The sequence below is a fragment of the Trichoplusia ni genome, chromosome 2 (genome assembly GCF_003590095.1).
Source record: "Trichoplusia ni isolate ovarian cell line Hi5 chromosome 2, tn1, whole genome shotgun sequence".
Lineage (NCBI taxonomy): Eukaryota > Metazoa > Arthropoda > Insecta > Lepidoptera > Noctuidae > Trichoplusia > Trichoplusia ni.
In genome coordinates this window covers 16,712,936-16,732,015 of record NC_039479.1, presented here as the reverse complement: position 1 = coordinate 16,732,015, position 19,080 = coordinate 16,712,936, and the positions used below count along the sequence as shown (strand labels likewise).

Genomic DNA, 19,080 nt, shown 5'->3' with positions numbered 1-19,080 from the left:
AATTAGGCGATTAAATAATTGAAATCGATTGTCACAATCACAACATATTTTATTATCTTGATCATTACGTATAAACGATAATACCTCAAAGGTGAGAAATAAAAATTTATTGCATTAAATTTAAGATGGACACACCAGCCAATCCTAAACAGTTTAAATGTTTTCTTTTTCTTAGAGATTCAATGTCAGTTTTACCCCAATCTGATTGCTACTTAATTAACATCAGCAAATTTTAATATCAAAAAACAAGTTAATGTGATAAAAAATACATTAGTCGATTAATTCATTAGTCGACCACTTGTTATATGGACAACCTTAAATCTGTCATGTTTATGTCAATTTTGTCAATAGAAATCAAATCTGATTTCTGTCAAAAATCTACTATTATTCATCGCAAAAAATATTTAGTTTTCATTTTAAGTGCTTCAATATAAATATTTCAATGAAAAAGAGCTATGGATCGTTTTGAATATATTGAAGCTCGATTATTCGAAGGCGAAAATTACCTTAAACGAGACAAGAATGTGAAGATTTACGATGGAGATGATAAGGTTGTTTATTTTGACTTTAGGTTCCATTTAAATCTTCATCAATACTCATTTAAACTAAAAGAAATACATTTTTTTTTCATCACACAATGACGGGTGCGAATACCGTAAAATCTGATCGTCAAGTAAACTCATCGTCATAGGCAATAATATTTTTTTATCAAATGTTCATTTTAAAGATTTATGACTTATTGGTATTCCTTATTTTAGACTCAGTTTGTCGATGGAGAAGTAGTTTTAACCACCCACAGAATCTTATGGGGAAAACCAGGAGACATACCAAGAGGGCTTGTTTGTCTCTCCCTACATTTATATTATGTGTTCTGTATTGAGGAAGAGAGTGGCGGAGTATTCGGTCTGGGTGGGCCTAAGAGAATTATATTGCACCTTGGACCTTCACTACCAGGTAAAAATATATTTTTCACTGTGATTTGTGTTGTTATACTTAAGTAATATATTTAATAGAATAATTCTTATCTATTAAATTTGTTTAGAGGTGATTTTTGTTGAGTTTTCAGACATAAATAGCCGAATATTCTTTGCCTTTTTATGTTCCTATACAAAGAGTAAAAACCACTATTATTTTTCAGGTAAAAGGCCAGGCCCGGCCGTAGTCAGTCCATTCCACTTTGTAAAATTTTCATTCAAGGATGGGATTGATCAAGCTTTTTACAAAGCTCTTACTGATGCTGTAGCAGCCAAAGTATGGGAAAGGTCAACTCCAATAGCTTCTCCACTTTCTGCTACAAGTCCTAATGCATCCCCAAAACCTTCAGTGATGCCTGTAAACTCTAAAATTCGTTCTGGAATAGTAGGCATTGAAAGAAGTATAGAGGAACAGCATAGACAAACTGATGAAAGTATTACAGTAGCATTTCAAGATCTAAGAAAACTTATGGAGAAAGCTAAAGATATGGTTGCAATATCAAAAAATATTTCTAATAAGATTAGGGTGAGTAAATGTTATACTGATCAATATCCTGTGTTGTAAAGTATATCCAGTATTGTTAATTTAAGAACTGTCTGTATAATACAAAGAAAAACTCTTAAATTGAATTTAGAATTACATAGTATTGTTTTTTCTTTAGATTATAACCAGTCTTTTTCCTGCCAATATGAAACACACAAAAAAACATTTTTCATTATCATTGTTCTACTGTGATTAACCATTTTCTATATTTTTTCCACAGGATAAACAAGGTGATATATCTGAAGATGATACAGTAAGATTTAAATCTTATTTAATGAGCCTAGGTATTGATGATCCAGTCACAAGAGATGCATTCAGATCTGATTCAGACTATTATTTGGGACTAGCACAACAAATTTCTGATATGATGGTTGCAGTGCTTATGGTAAGATATTGGTGAAATTTATTTTTTATTATGTTCATCAAATAATTTATTTAAAAAGGTCAAAAAAAGCATTATAATATGGTCAAATTGAGTAACCTCCTTTAAAAACCCATTAAAAAGCTCATTGATTAATCAAATGTATTTTAATGTATACGATGAAATAAATTAAAGGAAAAATTATATAATTTTATTACTTGTGAATCTACAGGACACAGGAGGAATCATGTCATTAGCTGATGTATGGTGCAGAGTAAACAGAGCAAGAGGCTTGGAGCTCATTTCTCCTGAGGATCTTTTAAATGCATGCAAGTGAGTACAGTACAGTGTGAATAACTTGGGGCATCAGTAATTACTATAGGATAGGTAGAGAGAGATGTAAGTATAAGTAAAGCATCATGAAAAGAAAGATCCAGTTTTATTTGATACAAATAAAATTGTCAGTTCTGAGTAAAGCTCTGTTACTGATTGCCTAATCATACACATGTTGTATTAATGAATGCATGTTATGCCGCCACGCCATAAACCTTTATAACTTTGTCGGTTCATCATGCACTCTTAGCAAAAATGATGGGTGCTGCTCAAAATCGTCATTTTTATATTTATGTCATAATTATGCTTAATTTGTTTATTGCTTTTTTTAGGTTGCTGCAGACAATAGGTGCTCCAATGTCGTTAAGAAAGTTCCCCAGTGGTGCATGTGTTCTGCAGCTAAATAGCCATCAAGACGAAGAAATAGCCAAGACTACTAATGAATTGGTATTTTAGTATTTTTTATTATTTTTTACATATCTTTATATTACTATAATACTGGCGGGAATAGATTTACTGCTGGTTAAATTCTCTCAATTATAATGAGAAATAAGGAGTCTATAATCAGCTGCCAACTTTGAGCATAGACATAAAAAAAATGTTATGAAAACCTTTTCTACTGCATGTTTAATTCAATTATTTTGTTATAATTACAGCTTGAAGCAAACGGCAGTCTGACCCCAGAGAAATTATCACAAATAGCGAAGGTATCCGTCCTGCTAGCTCGCGAGCGCCTGTTTACTACAGAACGCCTTGGCATGGCGTGTCGAGATGAATCTATTGAAGGCCTGGCATTCTACCCCAACCTGTTCCTCAGAGAAGGATTGTAGTTAGAACTGTTATATGATGTTATTATGTTAAGAGTTTATTACAATTATTTGCAATACAATTGAATTTTCAGCAACTCCAACAGACAATAACCTTTCAGAATATTGGGTCATAATATAAATAATACACAAATTTCAAGCACATACAGGTTTTATTAAAAGCATGGCTTTAACTTCACAAAAGCTAGCTTCTTGATGAAAAGGACAAATTATTATCTAGACACGTAATTATAAACCACACCATTATTAAATTCCATATCTGTAAACCATCTCTCAAAATATTCTCAATCTTACATCAAAGATAAATAGATACTATACCTACTACAAGATATGATGAAAAACATTATTTTACTTAATAAATACATTTGAGTCACACAATTAAATGTTTCAAGCCTTACATTGTAACATTTTTACCATAAATATAAAAATAAACCTAATTTAGGGATATTTAAAAAGCTATTTAGACACTTGCACTGAGTGATCACAGTTACATCAAACACTAAGCAGTATAATTGATTGTTACATATATTGATTATAGTGTTAACCTCATTAACTTGTAAGCATCAAAAATATAATTATTAATTTCCAAATTAGTACAACTGTAATATACTTAATACAATTTTAATACTGTATTTTTGAGACTAGTCTAAAGCCAAACATTAGCATGAAACCAAAATGTGCCAGAAAAGAAAAAAACAATCTACATCTACAATTTTTGTTTTCTTCGGAATGTGTGATAAAAGTAGTATTTAATACTCAATTGCACTCTTAAAGTCCTTTGGTAGTTGATTTTGCATACTACAGCGTTCCCAAGCTTTGAAGTCATCTAAAGCGCGTATATTTTCGACAAAGCATTCAACTCCCCTTACAAATGGTAACATCATTTCATCATTGATGGTTTCTGAAAGACGATGCAGGAAAGCTATATTCTTGGCGAGGCTGTCCTTAATCTTTGTTTGCAATGGACGCTCAGTACACTCCAATACACCAAGCTGTAAAAATAATTCAAGTAAGTGCTTCACTAATAACTTTAATTTGTGAAGAAATATCTTATTCCTGAAACTTTGCAAAAAATTATTAATGCCCACTTCTTACAATAGTTTCAAAGCCTTTGTCTATTTGTTTTATTTTATTCAGCAGACCATGTATTTGAATTTAATATTCCCTATTAATAGGACACTTTTATTTAGGACTTATAAGTTTAAGACCATTCTATTAAGTAACTAATATTCTTACTTTTTCATCCACCGAGGAAAGTTGTAATCCAAGATAAAGATTCAAACACTCTGACAAACTCTTCACTTTATCAGGCAGGCGACCAGTTTTGTTCCTGCTTATCAGTAGATCACCAACCTGAAATTATTAAAAAAAAAACAGTTATGTTGAAGACCTGTATTTAATTGCACTAGAAGCTGAGTGGTTTAAGTTGACACATTTTACATGCTTACCTGGGTGTCAAACACTGAGTTTAACTTAACATTGTGTTTATGATACAAACAATCAGACACCTTCCGAGAATCATGGACAATCTTTTTTGGAGTTTCACTTTCCAGCAGTTTCTTTAGGCCAGCTTCAAATGCATGATATTCCATGACTTTAGTGTCAAAAATATAAATTTGTTGAGGTGTAGACAGAACCAGGAAAGGCATTTTACATTTTCTCCCCATACTTGCTCCATCAGTACTCAAGCCTATGTAGATGTACTGGCTCAACTCTTCCACAGCCTCATGGAAACTCTTATCAACCTGGTTTATATAAATATACTTCTTGGATGTCTTTATTATTTCTTCGCAATCTTTCTCTGATATTTTTAAATGCTTTTGCTCAGTAGGTTCCTTGAGCTTCACGATGTCTCTTATGTCAGAGTCATAATAATGTAAAACACCATCACTTGGATCACCTTTAGGGGATTCTTTAACATTGTAAAGAGATATTTTAGATTTATCGTTAGTCATTCCGTAAAACCGGCCTTCATGTATTTCGCTGTTCTTTGTATGAACTTGTAATAGTTCACCTTTCATGTATAAGTTATCCATTTTGAGAAGAAGTCGATATAAAACAACTGTAAGTTGTTAGTCCTTTTTGACCGGTTTAGGTCTTTCGCTTTTCTCCGAATCACTATAGGCTCTGTAGATGTAAAGACCGAGCGTTACGTGTAGCACTACAACAGCGACTACTGCGGAATATACACTGCTCGTAATGGGCTCCAGTCGTAGGATGCCATCGAATAACACACTTTTCGCAGAGAAGAACGAAAGTACGGGTACAACGATAATGATTAGGCAATATTTTATTACCGTCTGAAAGACTTGAAAATCGGGTAGTTCCTGAAAGTAGGTTATGAAATTAAAACTAAGCGTCAAACAGATTTTTGAATGAAAATAGTATCACTTGAAACATTACTTGCACTTACATTTGCACGTCCTTCAATCATCATAAAAATTAAAACAAAATAAAATAATTAAGAACTGAAGAAAAAATTAATACCGACAGTCACAAGCTTCATCGGTCACAAGAGTGAGTGAGTGAGTGAACATTATTTAGAATCCAATATGCATGTACCGTGACAAGAACGCCGAGAACGCGTATCGATTCAACGGGAGCAGAACGAGCTGATGAACGAAGATCATAAAATCAATACAAGTAATAAAATTGCAATGTATATTTGTTGAAATCTAATATCTTTTTAATGTTCAATTATAGTTCTCGATTTAAATGTTATGTCTAGTATAATACTTTCAATTTCTGCAATTCGCGCAATCCGATGTACCTAGCAGTCTATAACTACCCCACAGGTGGACAAAGATATCCTTGAAAACAGTAAAATAAAATACTGTACATTTTGATAAAATCAATGCACGCACTAGTACACTGAAATGTACAACGAATGCTGTGTGGGTTTTTCCATAGATGCATAAGCCCAGGTGCAAACTGTTCATAATTTACCTACTGGTGACCTAATTTATTTCAATTTTATAAATATCATTTGTCATGTGATGTATTATCAACACTTTCGCTGCTTCACGGTGAATGCGCATAAAATGATGAAAAGGTGAATGAAGGGGGGACAATTAGAATAATATGTTCCAAAGTAAATAAATAATGGTGCATCAGAGAAATACCGGCACACAAACCACACATGAGTTTCGAGAGCCATAACCTTAACATTTATTTTGTTAAAATGACCGTTAAAAAAATTGATACAACGTTAAAAATACAATTTGCTGTTATATTGGTGTACTTAGTAAGTACAATTTTTTATACAAAGCCAAATTGGGAATGAAATCCATATTTGTCTTCTGTTTAAATGATTAATGTGTTATCACTTACATTCGTCCCGCAGATTGGATCGAATAGTACTTTACTAAACTTTAATGAGATACAAAAAAATATTTTACAGTGGAAGAACCAGAATTTGCGCAATTTAAGCGAGGTTAGAATCCATGTATCTACCAGTATAAATAATTTAGTGTTTAAACAAATATTTAGGTATTTAATGTGTTTTTCAGATTGGAGTAACTAGTAATGGTGGTTTTGACTTTAGCGACGTAAAAAACAAAATAATTCAATGGAAAACTCAAAAGCTAGCCGCTCTTTGTCCATCAAATGCGTAAGTCTCATCTCGAGTCAGTGAACGGACCTAACAAAAATGTTGCTGATTCTTTATCTAAGGGTATAAGGGAACGATTAACTAAACGGTCGGGTAAACGTGGTCTTTTGCTTTAACTTAGGTATTTGTCTATGCAGCAAGCTTGGAAGACCACTTTATTAGCGATAACAATGCCAATGGGCTTATTGGTAGTTTCGTACCTACTTATTAAGTAACAACGTAATCTTAATTTTGTTTTCAGCCAACAACTTCAAAACTTGTTAAATATTGTGTGCAGCACGGCACAGCCGACAAATGTGACCCAACGTGATGCTTGCATTACATGTTTTTCTCGAGTAACTTCGATGCCTGAGGTAAAACGCTTGACACTCTTTGGCTTAATTAATTTGAAATGATTTAGATATTTAAAAACTTATTTACAGGGACCTCAAGAGTTAAATGCTCTCAGCGTTTGTGCCGTGCAGTATTTTACTGGTGCATACGCTGCCTGTGCCACAGCTCTCATGGTTAGTGTTATTTTACTTGAATTCTTATGTGCCTTGTTTAACAAAAACCTGTTGCATGACTTTTTAAATAAAACGCTTACCGTTTCCAGGCATTGTCCACATCAGCTTTAAATGTTCAACCCTCTGGATGTTTCATGGGTTATTGCGATTTTGTGCGTTGTCTAAGAAGAGCTAATTCTATGAATTTGGTACGTCGTTTTTGTAAAATAACTTGCAAGTTAATGTAAAATAAATAAGCTTATACCTATTACTTTGTAGTCTCAAAGGATTTATGTATATTATTTTTGATTTTCAGATCATACAATGTACTCGGGAAGCTCGAACTGGTGTCAACATAACAGTGGATGCGGATAATGTCCGGTTTTTTAACAATGTTACCTCGTGTATTTTAGCCAAATCACGATGTGGCTCATTTAATCCGATTACAGGAGAACCTCAGATACCAGGCTACACGGCAGCGGGAACAAGGGTCAGTAACGCTCTTCAGCTTTCAGAAGCTGGCGAATTAAGAATTCTTGCATTTTCTGCTAATACCCCAGTCACCAATTCATTTTGTACCAGTAGCCCTAACTTAACACAATCTAGTTGGCTTACCAATATCTGCTGAAATATCTATGTAAACAACGCAAAATCTGATAATTTGAAATTGTGATTATTTACCTCAAGCGTTTGACTGATTTATTATTAAGTTAGCCTGTGTGTGTTCAAAAGGCAATTATTCAAAGAGATAATGTCATTGTCAGATGTCATCTGTCATTTATTGAACTATCAACCGATGTTCATGTTATGAATGTGGATTCATGATAAGTTTTATGAATAAAATTCTTTTTAAATGAACAAGTTGTGTCTTTCAGTCTTATCGTAGAATTATTTGCTGCTCTGTAAGTAGTTTTTACCGTATTACATTGCTTCCATCGAGAATATTTTATAAACCAAGTGTTACTTTGCTATTAACAACTTTTTATACCTTTTTTAAGTTTTCTGTTCTAAAACTCTTTCTTCAAACTTTTATTGTATGTCAAACTTTTAATTTTGACTCTTTATTTTATAATTTTTTAGATAGTTCACTAAATTATACTAATCATAGGGATCCATTTATGAGGTCTGTTTAACTCAGGAAATACTTTCTATTTCACTTCCAAACTACTTATACTAAAAATGACAAATTATCAACTCGAGAATGTGTGATAAATGTCTTCAACATTTTTCGTATTGCACTTAAATGTAAATGTAGTTATTCAAATTGGTACCAATTAAACTTGTATTATTCATTATATAAGTCAAACTTTTATTGACATCTTACTCAAAACCATTGGTCAGTACAAACAATTGAGTTCTATTTATTTTTCCTCAAATGATATGCTTGCCCTGGATCTTTATATTCAAATATATTCTTGAGTTAAATAACTAAGTTATTACTTGAATCATTTACTTAATATAATTAGAATATCATTGTGATAACACATATGTTTATGATATGATAAATGGTAATACTACAACAGATAAAGTTTATCTGAGGAGGTGACAAATATGTTTTAAAACTATTAAAATAATATTCTTAAAAAGATTTTGTGATGGTAATTAATTTCTTGCCTAAAGAAGCGTTGATAGTATTTGGTACTAGCAACTAGCTGTATAAATTCTGTGGCAATGAAATATATGCCATTCATTTTACAAGTTGTTCTTTCCGTATGAAGATTTATGACATTGTGTTATTCAATGCCGTATTCTTCCTTTAGTAAATATTAAATATATTAGCTAATATTCTTTACCTTAGCCAACATATTTAATATTTACTCATTTGTTGAAACATAACAAAAAAAAATAAGTATGTCCTAATAATAAATATAAGGAAATTCCAGGCGTGAACACTAATATTTCACAAGCATTAATGCTTCTAAAATGAAAAATAAAACTGCAATTTAATTTTTAGATTTATTATCAGTAAGACTTTTACTAAACTTTAATTGCTTAACTGTTTTAGATTTTTTCTTTGTTTTCTTTACTGATTGAATAGAGTTGTCTGAGTCGGAGTTGTCCGACATTATTGTTGCTTTGGCATTTGTTTTCTTTGTCTGTACAGCTGTTGTGACTATGGCGCCTTTTTTGAAACGAGACTTAGCTTGTCTGTTTTCTGAGTGACTTGCTTTTTGTGTCTGCTGGGTATTACGAGGTATATCGGTAAAACTTGTATTGTTTTGGTAAGGAGAACTCTCAGACTTATTTTTTAATCTGAAACAATGAGATATAATGTTTAATACAAAGCAATTAGGCAGTTAACAGTTGTAAACAGGGATTAAAAAAAACTACTGTAACAAGTATAGATGTATACATGAAATAGCTTCTGTAATATTAAAAAATATATATTTGATAGGTATTTAAATTACTCACTTTCCTTTTTTCTTCCAAGGTTTAGATAATTTTGTTATAGGTTCTAAGATGTCATTTACAGAATTTGGCACTTTTAGTGTTAACTTTTTGGTCTTTGATTTCTTTTTCTTCTTTTCGTCTTTTATTTTCTGCTGTTCCCCTTCAAGTTCTTCCAGCTTTTTTGAACATGATCTATAAAAAAATACAAAAATCTTTTATTTAAAAGTTAGTATGTTACCTATTTTTCTACTGCTAGATATTGGCTTGTTTATTATTTCCACTTGAGCGTAATAAATAATTAATACCTTAATAAAGCCTCACTGTCTGTAAAATATGAATTCATAGCAAAACTTGAAATGCCCCATGATAATGGGCCTTTCTCTTCACTCTGAACTCCTGTCCATATATTTCTCTTCAGTGTACTCAACTTCACTTGTAGTTCCGAGGGTTGTGAACTTCTGTTTTTCACGTCTGATAGACACCTAAAGACATATTAAAAAAGTTTTTTTTAGCATATAAGGCAAGTAAATTATAGGTTTTGTCTGAATATCATCATGCCTCACGCCTATGAACTCTAAGTATAATTTCTGTCATTTATTTACTATAAACGTCTTACCTTATTCGTCTTCCGAATATGGCGCGATTTATGTCGGAATGTAGGGGAATAACCTCATAAAGGAATTCTCTACATTGCCACTATCTAACTTGTCTACTAAAAAACTAAATAAGTAAGTTGCATACTTTGCTGGTGGTAAACACCTGAATTGATGCCATGATGCTGGATTCAGTCTCGATTTCTCTGTAGTCTCATTAAACATTGAAACACTTCGCGGCCTTCTGCATTTTAAAGTTTTCTCATGGTCTGAGTGGTATGGAGAATCACTTGTCTGTAAATAATTAAAATCACTTAAATAAAGTATACTTTGCAACTATGACACCTATAGGAAAAGGTTAAATAACATTTTTGATTCTGAATTCAAATTCGTCTGAGCTGAGGAGCCGTAGAGGCCAATATCCTTTGCAGTTATAATATTGTTCATTTACTCAGTTTTGGTGCAAACTGTTTTTTTACTTCTATAAACGCAAACACACTTACTGGAGCCTTAACAATCTTGAGTTCAGGCGGCATTTTCTTTTTTCGTCTCGGTTTAACTTTGGCCGAAGATTGAATTAACTTGTGAACCCTCCTCATAGGGCTGTGGTTGCCGTCGTAAGATTCAGCATCTGACGACATATCTGTCATGGCGTCTGATGTTAAATCTATAGTGGCTCTTGATACCTAGAGTAAAATATGAATTAATTTGGAAATTGACTATGTAAGGCCATTTGTTATGTCAGAGTACAAACCTGTAAAGTTTCTCGTTTCGTTTTCTTCTTTTCTATCCGTTTCATCTTCTCTAATTTCGGTCGTTGCTTTCTAGGTTTCTGGGAAATCGTCCATTTCAACAGTTATTTAAAATGAATGTTTTATTAAAAGTACATGCATTCATAGGTGCCTTAAAGATTACAGGTCAATAATTACATACACAAACTTAAATTATTACCTCACTAAAACTTTTGTTAATATCTGGGAAAATTGGCGAAGGCGGTGGTGCGGGCTGTTTAGTGGTTTCCTTTCTAACGCCAGCATCGGAACTACTGCTCGAAGTATCGCCTTCATCACTGTTAATTGTTTGGGAGTAATTAGGAGTTCGTGTAGAACACAAAAATACAAAAAAATACTTATATTTTATTTGTTAATATACCTTGAGTAATCGGAAAGATCAATATTCGTGGGCTCATCTGCATTCGAACCTTCTTTTAATAACCTCGTGACAATTTTTGTCCTTAGCCTTTCTTTACTGGGATCCTCGTCATAAAAATCTAGCAGTGTCTCACAGAAAGTTCTTCCTAAGCTTTCATAGTCTTGAACGGAAAAATGTGTAGACATTCTACTGCCGAGCTCTGATCCGCCAAATGAAGCTTCCATTGTATAGCTGTTTGATACTCCTAACATCCACACTACAACTCGACCAGTACCCTCTTTACTTCTTTGTATACGGAATTTACAGTTTTCAAAAGAGAACTGGAAAGTCGAAAATTGATAGTATTACTGTACTATAGACGCTAAGAGATAAGGTTATTATCAGTGTGATATTGTACTTGAGATCGTGTACCTTATCTGCAGCATTTTTGTGTAACATCAATGGAAACACTTGCTCCTGCAAGCGTTTATCAGATGTTTTCCGACTTTCGCATCCATAAATGAAGACGTTGTGTTTTCGAGAATGCGCATGAAGATCTACATACATTGCTACGCCACATTCCTCCTGAAGTCTAAAGTTAGTAGTATAGGTATTATTAGGAACAGTGCGTTATTTTTTGCAATGAATACTCTCTTTACACTCACCTTCGTAGCATAACTTTTGTATGCCAGACTGGTGGATAGGTTTCCCTTATAACAGTTCGATATTGCCTATTCAAATCCTTTCCGGACAGTGAACACCGATTGTTCCCCACAATTACCTGTAATAATAGAGACGACTCATTTTATGGCGTTTGACACTTTTTTGTACGTATTGTGAAAAGTTTAATAATATAGTCATTTGTTACTCACACCATCTGGATTGAGCATTGGCACCAATTTAAAAATAAACTTTTCCCTCAATTCACGAGCTTGGTTCGAATCGCCTGTTAAATAGTCCATAAAACCTTTCATCATCCATGACGAAGGCGTTTCACCGGGATGTACTCTGGCCGTTATTACAACTGCTTTCTTTTTCTGACAACAGAAAACATCAAATACTATGACTTGTGTGCATAACTTATGTGAAAATGTGTTTAAAAAATATTCCTTACCCTTTGTTCTGCTTCATTGGGATTTGGTGGAGCCGTTACTGTTAAATAATAGACATTATTTCCAGCTAATGTTCTACAAAGAAGCCTCAGTTTGGCATAAGTCGATTTTACTGGATGAGATTGTAATTTCGATAAATATTCTTGCAGGTCTGAGTATGTGTAAGGATAACAATGTGCTATGTATACTGCATCGTCAGTGTGCGGAAACTCAACGTTGAATGTTAAAGTATAACTTGGGAACTGTTCCTCTTCCTCACATCTGTAATTGCAAAAACTAGAAATTAACATGTTGTTTTTAGGACAGTAGGCCGCAAGTTGAAGGTTAAAAACTCACGTCGAATCATTTTTATAGTATGCGATGTTATCGCCGCATCGCCTCCAGCCGATCGAATGCAGCTGTGCGTCCTTGGTTGAGTATAATAAAGGTCGCATGCCCTCGTTGTATAAGCTTTCGGCTTTTGATAAATTCACTATGGAGAACCTGGAACATTTTGCGTGTGTATAATTTTTAGGAATCACACGTTACGTTCAATCATCATGCAATCCTATTACCTGTATGTCATTTGCTTCTTTGTATTCGTGACTCTGAAATAGAACCATTGCATATGTCTGTTCGTATAGAGATCGGTTCGGAGATGTAGTTCGTAATAGGCGGATGTAATACGTATTGCTTTTGCTAAATTTCCACTTTCAAAGCGAGATTCAAATCGCAGCTCATCTTCACCTCCAGCGCTTGCACACGCCGATAAAAACAACCGAGATCCTCCTACTGTAGAGCGACTAAACTGCAATACCATCAATAATTGAGTTATTTTGCAAAGCTTTTGTTTTTAATTTAAGAGACCTAATTGGCTAGTTTTCCTACACCACTTACATAATTAACAGCGCTCATTGGATAGTATTGAAATATTACGGTTCCAGCATCCTCTCCGACGGGTTGTGGCTGTAATTCTTTCCCTGTAGATATATAATATGGTTCCGGCGATGCCGGGCTCCAAACCGTATGTGGTATTTTTTCTTCTACAACCTACACAAATGTGATGACTCAAAATTATTTCATATCCAGACAAGATAATTAAAATATTAAGACCGCCATTGTACTATTTTGTTAAATAAATATAGTTGAAGCTAATTTGAGACGGTACTGACTATAAAGCTTTTAAGATTTCCCAGTCATAATTTGATTTCGATGCTAAGTTAAAGTTTGTATTAACAATAAATGAAGATAAGCAGTAATTCCCAGGATCGCGGCTCTTTCACACATTAATTTCATTTACATTAACAGGTTGTTTATTAATAACCATTGTACTGTTCAACAAGCTAATGTTAAGGTTACTCACTTGGCATTCCGAAGGCCATCGTGGAGCTTGTTGTGGGCAGTCGAGCTCTTTTGGCAGAGCAAACAGATCCCTCGGCTCTCTTAGTTTAGCTGTCGTTCGAAATGTCCGAATATCTGTGTTTATTTCTAGTTGATTTGTTTTTATATTATTCTGAAGAAAGTTTGATATGAAGGTTCCTGCACCAAAAATTCGATGTAAAACACTTGTTTACTCACTGTTTAAAAGTATCATAAACATGAGAGCGTCTGACGAAAACATATGAGTTGCTTTGAAACTGTGTCGTAAATTGTCAAAATCACATGGGTAGTAATATGTTATGACCCAGTTTATTGGAATTAAACCTCTGTTCAGGGTATACATGGCAGCTTGCGTATTTTGAGTCATTTCATGCTTCACGAATTCCATCAATAAGCACGCGAGTTTTCGACAACAAGTTTTATGACTAAGATTTTATGTTTTTAATTTCACTTTTGTTTTTTAGGAAAAAGTCGTATGTGGCAAATGTTTAAGGTGAAAAGTTCATAAAAGTAACGTCTACAATAATATGTTGTTTACGAGACAAAGCTTTAAGTTATAAATAGAATAACATTTAATAATTAACTTGAATGCACCTTGCAATAATAATTGTTTATTCTAATTGTTGCGTTAAATTTTGATTATTAATTTTTCATTTAAAGAAGTTCGCTATTAAAGCTATAAAATTGTATTATTTGTTTTCCATACACAAAAACTTTCTAATAATATTCACTGTAGACGAAATTTACCTTTACTGCAAATAGGAAATAGTGTGGCCTGTAGCGATTTAACTTGCTCTATGTTGCCTAAGAACAAACTTTCTTGCAATACAGGATTTATTGAAGGAAGTGTGAGCGTTACCGTCGTGTTCTCAATGTACTCCTTTTTTTGTTCTTCTCTTTCGAGCATCATTATGTTATCTTGAGCGCTCTCGTGCTGCTTCCACCATAACATATTAACTGAGTTCACGAACTGCTACATGCGCTATTCGCTAGCACAGATTAATCTTTGTCGTGTGTATTTTTATGGACGACGATGTCGAGCGTTCCATCACCATGGTTACACAATTGTTTGAATGTTAGTCGTCAAGTTTCAATTTTAGGCGTGTAACCTGGTGGGTTGCGCGGCGCTCCAAACTGTACTGACGACATCAAAAACAGGGGTACACGCTTTCGGTTATTGGAAGACGATTGCCCCAGTAATGCCATGTTTCGGCCGTATAAAGCTTATCAGGTGATTGGTGACGTCAAATGACTATTCATGCTAAACTTTGGGCTTATGGAAATTTTGATGTAGGAAACCTTTGATAGAGGTCAAATTTTGATTTGATTTATAGATGTTTTACAGGGGTAATCAATTGGAGGTTCGCTGAAATTATTATTCACGTGGATTTGGAGATTTTATAGTTTAGATAAGACTCCAGTAGCATTTTAGTACTTGAATGATTATTCAAATACTAAAATTTAATAACATTTGTCGAATATTGTATCCAGACAGCCAGCAATATAATGTATGTCGTGGTTTAAGAAGTTCATTAACCTAAGTTTACTTACCTTGATCAGAGATGTCGGAGAGATTGTCCTTTTCCGCCAACTCTACACAATTTCCTTCCATACTTTAATGAAAATGTATGACACGTATATCACTTAATATTCTAAAGGGAAGCCGTCATTTAATATGAAAAAATATGTCCGATTACGTAGGCGTGTGTCTGGCGAGAGAGCTTAGCTGTTACAAATTCCAGTCGGCACCCAGTCTAGACTAGACTGTATGTGGATAGGTAGAGGTGTGGTGTCAGCTGTCTAAACGCTGCATTATATCGCCATAACATAGGTGTACGCTCTTCGGCGAAAGTGGGTGATTCAGTTCTGTACTTCCAAGGTTTGTTTATAAACTATTCTGATTAACTGAATGAGTGTTTTTGCAGAATTATATCTCCATATCTAGGCGTGTTATAAAGATTCTACGAAGGTTTAGAGGTGATTGCACTTCTTCGATGTAGGTGTTAATTTGTGTTGTTGCAAACTTTGTAACCTCTATCATGGCCGCAAGCTTTTACGAGGAAAATTGTACTAGCTTTCAATATTCTATCCAGATGCTACTTTTACGATCTAAGTACGTAATAGATAAAATGGATGCAATAAATTAAAAAGGCGGAGGCAAAAAATAAAACTAGATCGCTGAAATTGAACTTCGATCGAAACGTAATAAATGACTATTTCCAAGTATTCATTTACTATGATATTGAACTTGTGTCGTTACTTTAGTTATTTTAGGGTAAGCTCGCGTGGTCTTCAATATTAGACTAGAAAAATACTATCGTCTGGATTGTATATCTCTTATTCCTTTTTCGAAGAAAGCAATAAGTGGATTCTTAAAGTCAATGACACGATAAATCAGAATGTTTTTATTACTATGGGGTTCAATTGTAATGTTGGAGACCAATAAATTACGCCATTATAGTCTTATTTTGGAAAACGATTTTTTGAAGTCTGGGGAGAGTAGCATGAATGTATAGGTGCGCCTGTCCATCACTATTCAGTTGTCATGAATTTCAATGTTCGTTGATTATTTTATATTAAGGTAAACTATAGGATTTATGTAAAAATAAAGGATAATTTATCGGTTATTCAACCGTTGCCAGCGACGTAGATTTGAATTACACACTCAAAAAACATGCTATCAGCAGTAATTAAATATCAATTAATGTTTTATGAAAGGCCTGAAATGTGAGTTTAGTAGCATGAGTACATCTGTTTCTACACACAAGTTGTAAGCCACAGTTACCTAGGCAACAGATTAAGTAGAATCGATCAAATACCGCTCGAAACCTTTCGCAGTTTTTCCTGGTAAGATATTTTTTCTGTGCATATTTCTCAGATTAGTTCAGTAAATGTATGTCATCTCTTTAGTCTAACTATTTTCCTTCAAATACCTAGTTGTTGATATCGTTAGCTTGCTTTGACATTACATAATTTAATGGGGCTGGATTGTTATGTAAGTTTTTCAGTAGGTGTATATGGTGTTTTTATTTGGCTGTTTTACTTTGCATTTTCGTATCATGTAAATTATATGAAGCCTGAAATTTAACTTGTATATAGATAGTTTTCTGTTATTTCTCCGAAATCAATCTTAAGCAGCTTGCAGTATGAAATTAGGCAATGTGTCGCAAGCGCAGTTTTTCGACACTGAAGTGTATTAGTAAATTTATTTTACCCTTTTAATGAGCCATGAAATCGCTGGTACTTTTACTTTTTCTGGTTGATCGGTTTCATTAATGATAAGAGTATTTGGGTCTTTTGATATTATCTGGTCATAAAACTTAATTTGTGGACTATAATATAAATTAACATTTCTAAGGAGTGGAAGTATTTAAAATCGGAAACTAATTTAAATATTTACTGTACATTCTAAATTAGGTTATTACACGAGATCGTTTTTTTTTGCGTTCATGAGCTACATTCGCTTCTAATCGTTTGAATTGCGTAAATTAACTTATCTTTTATTCGGAAAGAGTATAGTGGAGTATTTTACGACCATTATTGTATGTGTACATAAATTGTTGAATAAATAAATAAGATTTTCGTTAACAGTTGCTAGAACATTATTGTCTACTACTTTATTGACTTCAATAGGGTTGACGATATCAGAAATCAAATTATAATTTATTAAGTTATTTCAAACCCCAAATACCTCAGCAATTTGTAAAATAAAAAGATAACGATCGCTTAAATCAGCATAAAAGTAATAACAGTCATGAACTCACTTTATAAACTCCATTCGCCAAGATTTCATTTGAATTACAGATACGTGATATAAAATATGGTACCGAGGACAAGGACATTAAACTCATTATAAGTAATTCTTGGAATCTGTCGTGTCACAGTTTGGATCAGATCATAAAATACTATAACTATTTTATGGTATGATGGGACGCTATAAAACTTTTTGGAGTTCGATTTCTGCGTGGCTGACGCTACCACGAGCTTGGATATTACGTAGTCTGTACTAGCTGGATGTATTACATTCCCACAATCATTTGTCAATTTGAATAAGACTTTGTGTAGTAATCGTAAGAAAGTTTACTAAGTGGTACTTAAGTGTTCTATAATACTTGAATATTTCGTAAAATATTGAAACAATAAAACCGTAATCTCAAATAATTTCAGGGCCTCACATAAAACAATTCAAAAAGGCCTTTTTTTCTAGATGCGTATGTATGTGGTGAACGAGGAACCTTGCAACGCAAATTTAATACTAATTGAATAACGATATCAATTCAGTATCGTGTTTCAATTACTGAATGTTCACTTGAGTGTACAACGCATGAACTACGTGTCAAGTAAGGGTTGTGGGGTGATTGGCCGAGGCATGGCACGGCCTGGTGCGGATCGATTCCATACTAGACGGCCGATCTTATAGTCTCTTGTCATTCATCAAGACTCCTCGCTTCTAACGTTCATGCTTAATGTTTCATGAATATGCATGCTTTCGTACTTCCCCGAAAATTAGGAAGTCTTGTTTATGTTAAGTTGATGATTTGAGTTGTAAACAGCTTGTACTTATCAAGAAGATAGGTTATTAGTGAAATATGCTGTTCAACTAAGTCATGGGCTTTGTTTTAAATTTGTCTGAAAGTATTTTAGTTAGTGGGCAAAAATTGTGAGGGCTCGCTTTTACCACAATGCTACTATTTCAATTATTTCCTTTTTTAGGCAATTTAGAATCTTGTAGCTCACCTCTACAAACTCACGTACTTTTTACAGAAAATGAATGAACACCAAAATTTACGAATACAAAAGCGTCCAAAGATTTACGTTCTCATTACGGACGGATTACTCAAATATTCTTTCGTTTATAGAAATAAAACAAAGGGATTACTTCCAAATTCAATACATAATTTCGAGGAATTCACATAATGGTATGGTAATGAGTCACTGCGATGCTTGTAAAAGTTTCGCTTTTATTCTTCGCCCATTATGTGCCTACATAGATTGAAGATTACCGACTTATTGCTAAGTCGAAAAAGTTTTAACTATGCCGTGCTCGTGTATAGAATGTTTAGTTTACATTTCCTAGATTGATTAAAGTTAAATTAGGGTAGCAGCAAACTTTAGTTTCAACGATACGAATCTTGCCAAAATAGTTTCATCAAATTTTGTGACGTAACCTTGGAAGCATGTCTAAGCTCTTGTAAGAGATAGCGTCGTATTATGATCCTATCTTTTACAAAATCTACTACCTATTACTGTTGTTATAGGGAATAGAAAACGATGTCTTTCAGACAATGCACAATAAAACGTTTGTTAAAATACAAAGGCCATTCGATTTGAGGTAGGAGAAAAGATTTCGTATTTGGTTT

General features: G+C 33.5%; 5 protein-coding genes across 8 annotated transcripts; 2 read left to right on the top strand and 3 right to left on the bottom strand.

Annotated features, from left to right (window-relative positions):
* Nucleotides 1–352: 352 nt before the first annotated feature.
* Nucleotides 353–3,096, top strand: LOC113508447 (vacuolar protein-sorting-associated protein 36). Its single transcript, XM_026891509.1, has 7 exons — nt 353–551; nt 759–954; nt 1,139–1,500; nt 1,739–1,903; nt 2,112–2,212; nt 2,545–2,659; nt 2,869–3,096. The coding sequence occupies exons 1-7, from the start codon at nt 456–458 to the stop codon at nt 3,040–3,042; spliced, it is 1,209 nt and encodes a 402-aa protein (XP_026747310.1). The 5' UTR covers nt 353–455; the 3' UTR covers nt 3,043–3,096.
* Nucleotides 3,097–3,172: 76 nt separating this feature from the next.
* Nucleotides 3,173–5,098, bottom strand: LOC113508448 (piRNA biogenesis protein EXD1-like). The gene is made up of 3 exons (XM_026891510.1): nt 4,488–5,098; nt 4,276–4,392; nt 3,173–4,031 (listed from the first exon to the last, which is right to left on the bottom strand). Exons 1-3 carry the CDS (start codon nt 5,073–5,075, stop codon nt 3,789–3,791), a joined length of 948 nt encoding a protein of 315 aa, XP_026747311.1. The 5' UTR covers nt 5,076–5,098; the 3' UTR covers nt 3,173–3,788.
* Nucleotides 4,953–5,473, bottom strand: LOC113501768 (vacuolar ATPase assembly integral membrane protein VMA21 homolog). The gene is made up of 2 exons (XM_026883009.1): nt 5,453–5,473; nt 4,953–5,366 (listed from the first exon to the last, which is right to left on the bottom strand). Exons 1-2 carry the CDS (start codon nt 5,471–5,473, stop codon nt 5,112–5,114), a joined length of 276 nt encoding a protein of 91 aa, XP_026738810.1. The 3' UTR covers nt 4,953–5,111.
* A 175-nt stretch (nt 5,474–5,648) lies between these two features.
* On the top strand, nt 5,649–8,033 carry LOC113508449. 2 transcript variants are annotated; one of them, XM_026891511.1, is made up of 7 exons: nt 5,649–6,283; nt 6,383–6,472; nt 6,549–6,649; nt 6,891–7,002; nt 7,072–7,155; nt 7,245–7,343; nt 7,451–8,033. In XM_026891511.1, the coding sequence occupies exons 1-7, from the start codon at nt 6,179–6,181 to the stop codon at nt 7,760–7,762; spliced, it is 903 nt and encodes a 300-aa protein (XP_026747312.1). In that variant the 5' UTR covers nt 5,649–6,178; the 3' UTR covers nt 7,763–8,033. The 2 variants fall into 2 exon arrangements, with proteins under 2 accessions (XP_026747312.1, XP_026747314.1); XM_026891513.1 differs by lacking the exon at nt 6,383–6,472.
* Nucleotides 8,034–8,043: 10 nt separating this feature from the next.
* Nucleotides 8,044–19,057, bottom strand: LOC113508445 (cytosolic carboxypeptidase Nna1). Of its 3 annotated transcripts, none has more exons than XM_026891504.1 (17): nt 15,272–19,048; nt 13,704–13,879; nt 13,238–13,390; nt 12,916–13,148; nt 12,698–12,844; nt 12,364–12,622; nt 12,122–12,286; nt 11,915–12,030; nt 11,682–11,841; nt 11,271–11,590; nt 11,070–11,187; nt 10,873–10,950; nt 10,622–10,804; nt 10,267–10,412; nt 9,831–10,007; nt 9,547–9,717; nt 8,044–9,387 (listed from the first exon to the last, which is right to left on the bottom strand). In XM_026891504.1, exons 1-17 carry the CDS (start codon nt 15,330–15,332, stop codon nt 9,078–9,080), a joined length of 2,973 nt encoding a protein of 990 aa, XP_026747305.1. In that variant the 5' UTR covers nt 15,333–19,048; the 3' UTR covers nt 8,044–9,077. The 3 variants fall into 3 exon arrangements, with proteins under 3 accessions (XP_026747305.1, XP_026747306.1, XP_026747307.1); XM_026891505.1 differs by having other exon boundaries at nt 10,285–10,412; XM_026891506.1 differs by lacking the exons at nt 8,044–9,387; nt 9,547–9,717 and having other exon boundaries at nt 9,923–10,007; nt 10,142–10,412; nt 15,272–19,057.
* Between the last annotated feature and the right edge of the window lie 23 nt (nt 19,058–19,080).

Coding starts and splice junctions, on each gene's coding strand:
- LOC113501768 (XM_026883009.1), bottom strand. CDS start 5,473: ATGATTGAAGGACGTGCAAAT. Junction 5,367..5,452: donor TGATTGAAGGACGTGCAAAT/GTAAGTGCAAGT, acceptor ACCTACTTTCAG/GAACTACCCGATTTTCAAGT.
- LOC113508445 (XM_026891504.1), bottom strand. CDS start 15,332: ATGGAAGGAAATTGTGTAGAGTTGGCGGAAAAGGACAATCTCTCCGAC. Junction 12,031..12,121: donor CAATGCTCAATCCAGATGGT/GTGAGTAACAAA, acceptor CTATTATTACAG/GTAATTGTGGGGAACAATCG. Junction 11,842..11,914: donor ACAAAAGTTATGCTACGAAG/GTGAGTGTAAAG, acceptor TACTAACTTTAG/ACTTCAGGAGGAATGTGGCG.
- LOC113508449 (XM_026891511.1), top strand. CDS start 6,179: ATGAGTTTCGAGAGCCATAACCTTAACATTTATTTTGTTAAAATGACC. Junction 6,650..6,890: donor GCTCTTTGTCCATCAAATGC/GTAAGTCTCATC, acceptor TTTTGTTTTCAG/CCAACAACTTCAAAACTTGT. Junction 7,156..7,244: donor CCTGTGCCACAGCTCTCATG/GTTAGTGTTATT, acceptor TACCGTTTCCAG/GCATTGTCCACATCAGCTTT.
- LOC113508447 (XM_026891509.1), top strand. CDS start 456: ATGGATCGTTTTGAATATATTGAAGCTCGATTATTCGAAGGCGAAAAT. Junction 955..1,138: donor CCTTGGACCTTCACTACCAG/GTAAAAATATAT, acceptor ATTATTTTTCAG/GTAAAAGGCCAGGCCCGGCC. Junction 1,501..1,738: donor ATATTTCTAATAAGATTAGG/GTGAGTAAATGT, acceptor TTTTTTCCACAG/GATAAACAAGGTGATATATC.
- LOC113508448 (XM_026891510.1), bottom strand. CDS start 5,075: ATGGATAACTTATACATGAAAGGTGAACTATTACAAGTTCATACAAAG. Junction 4,393..4,487: donor ACTCAGTGTTTGACACCCAG/GTAAGCATGTAA, acceptor TAATAATTTCAG/GTTGGTGATCTACTGATAAG. Junction 4,032..4,275: donor TTTCCTCGGTGGATGAAAAA/GTAAGAATATTA, acceptor TTATTTTTACAG/CTTGGTGTATTGGAGTGTAC.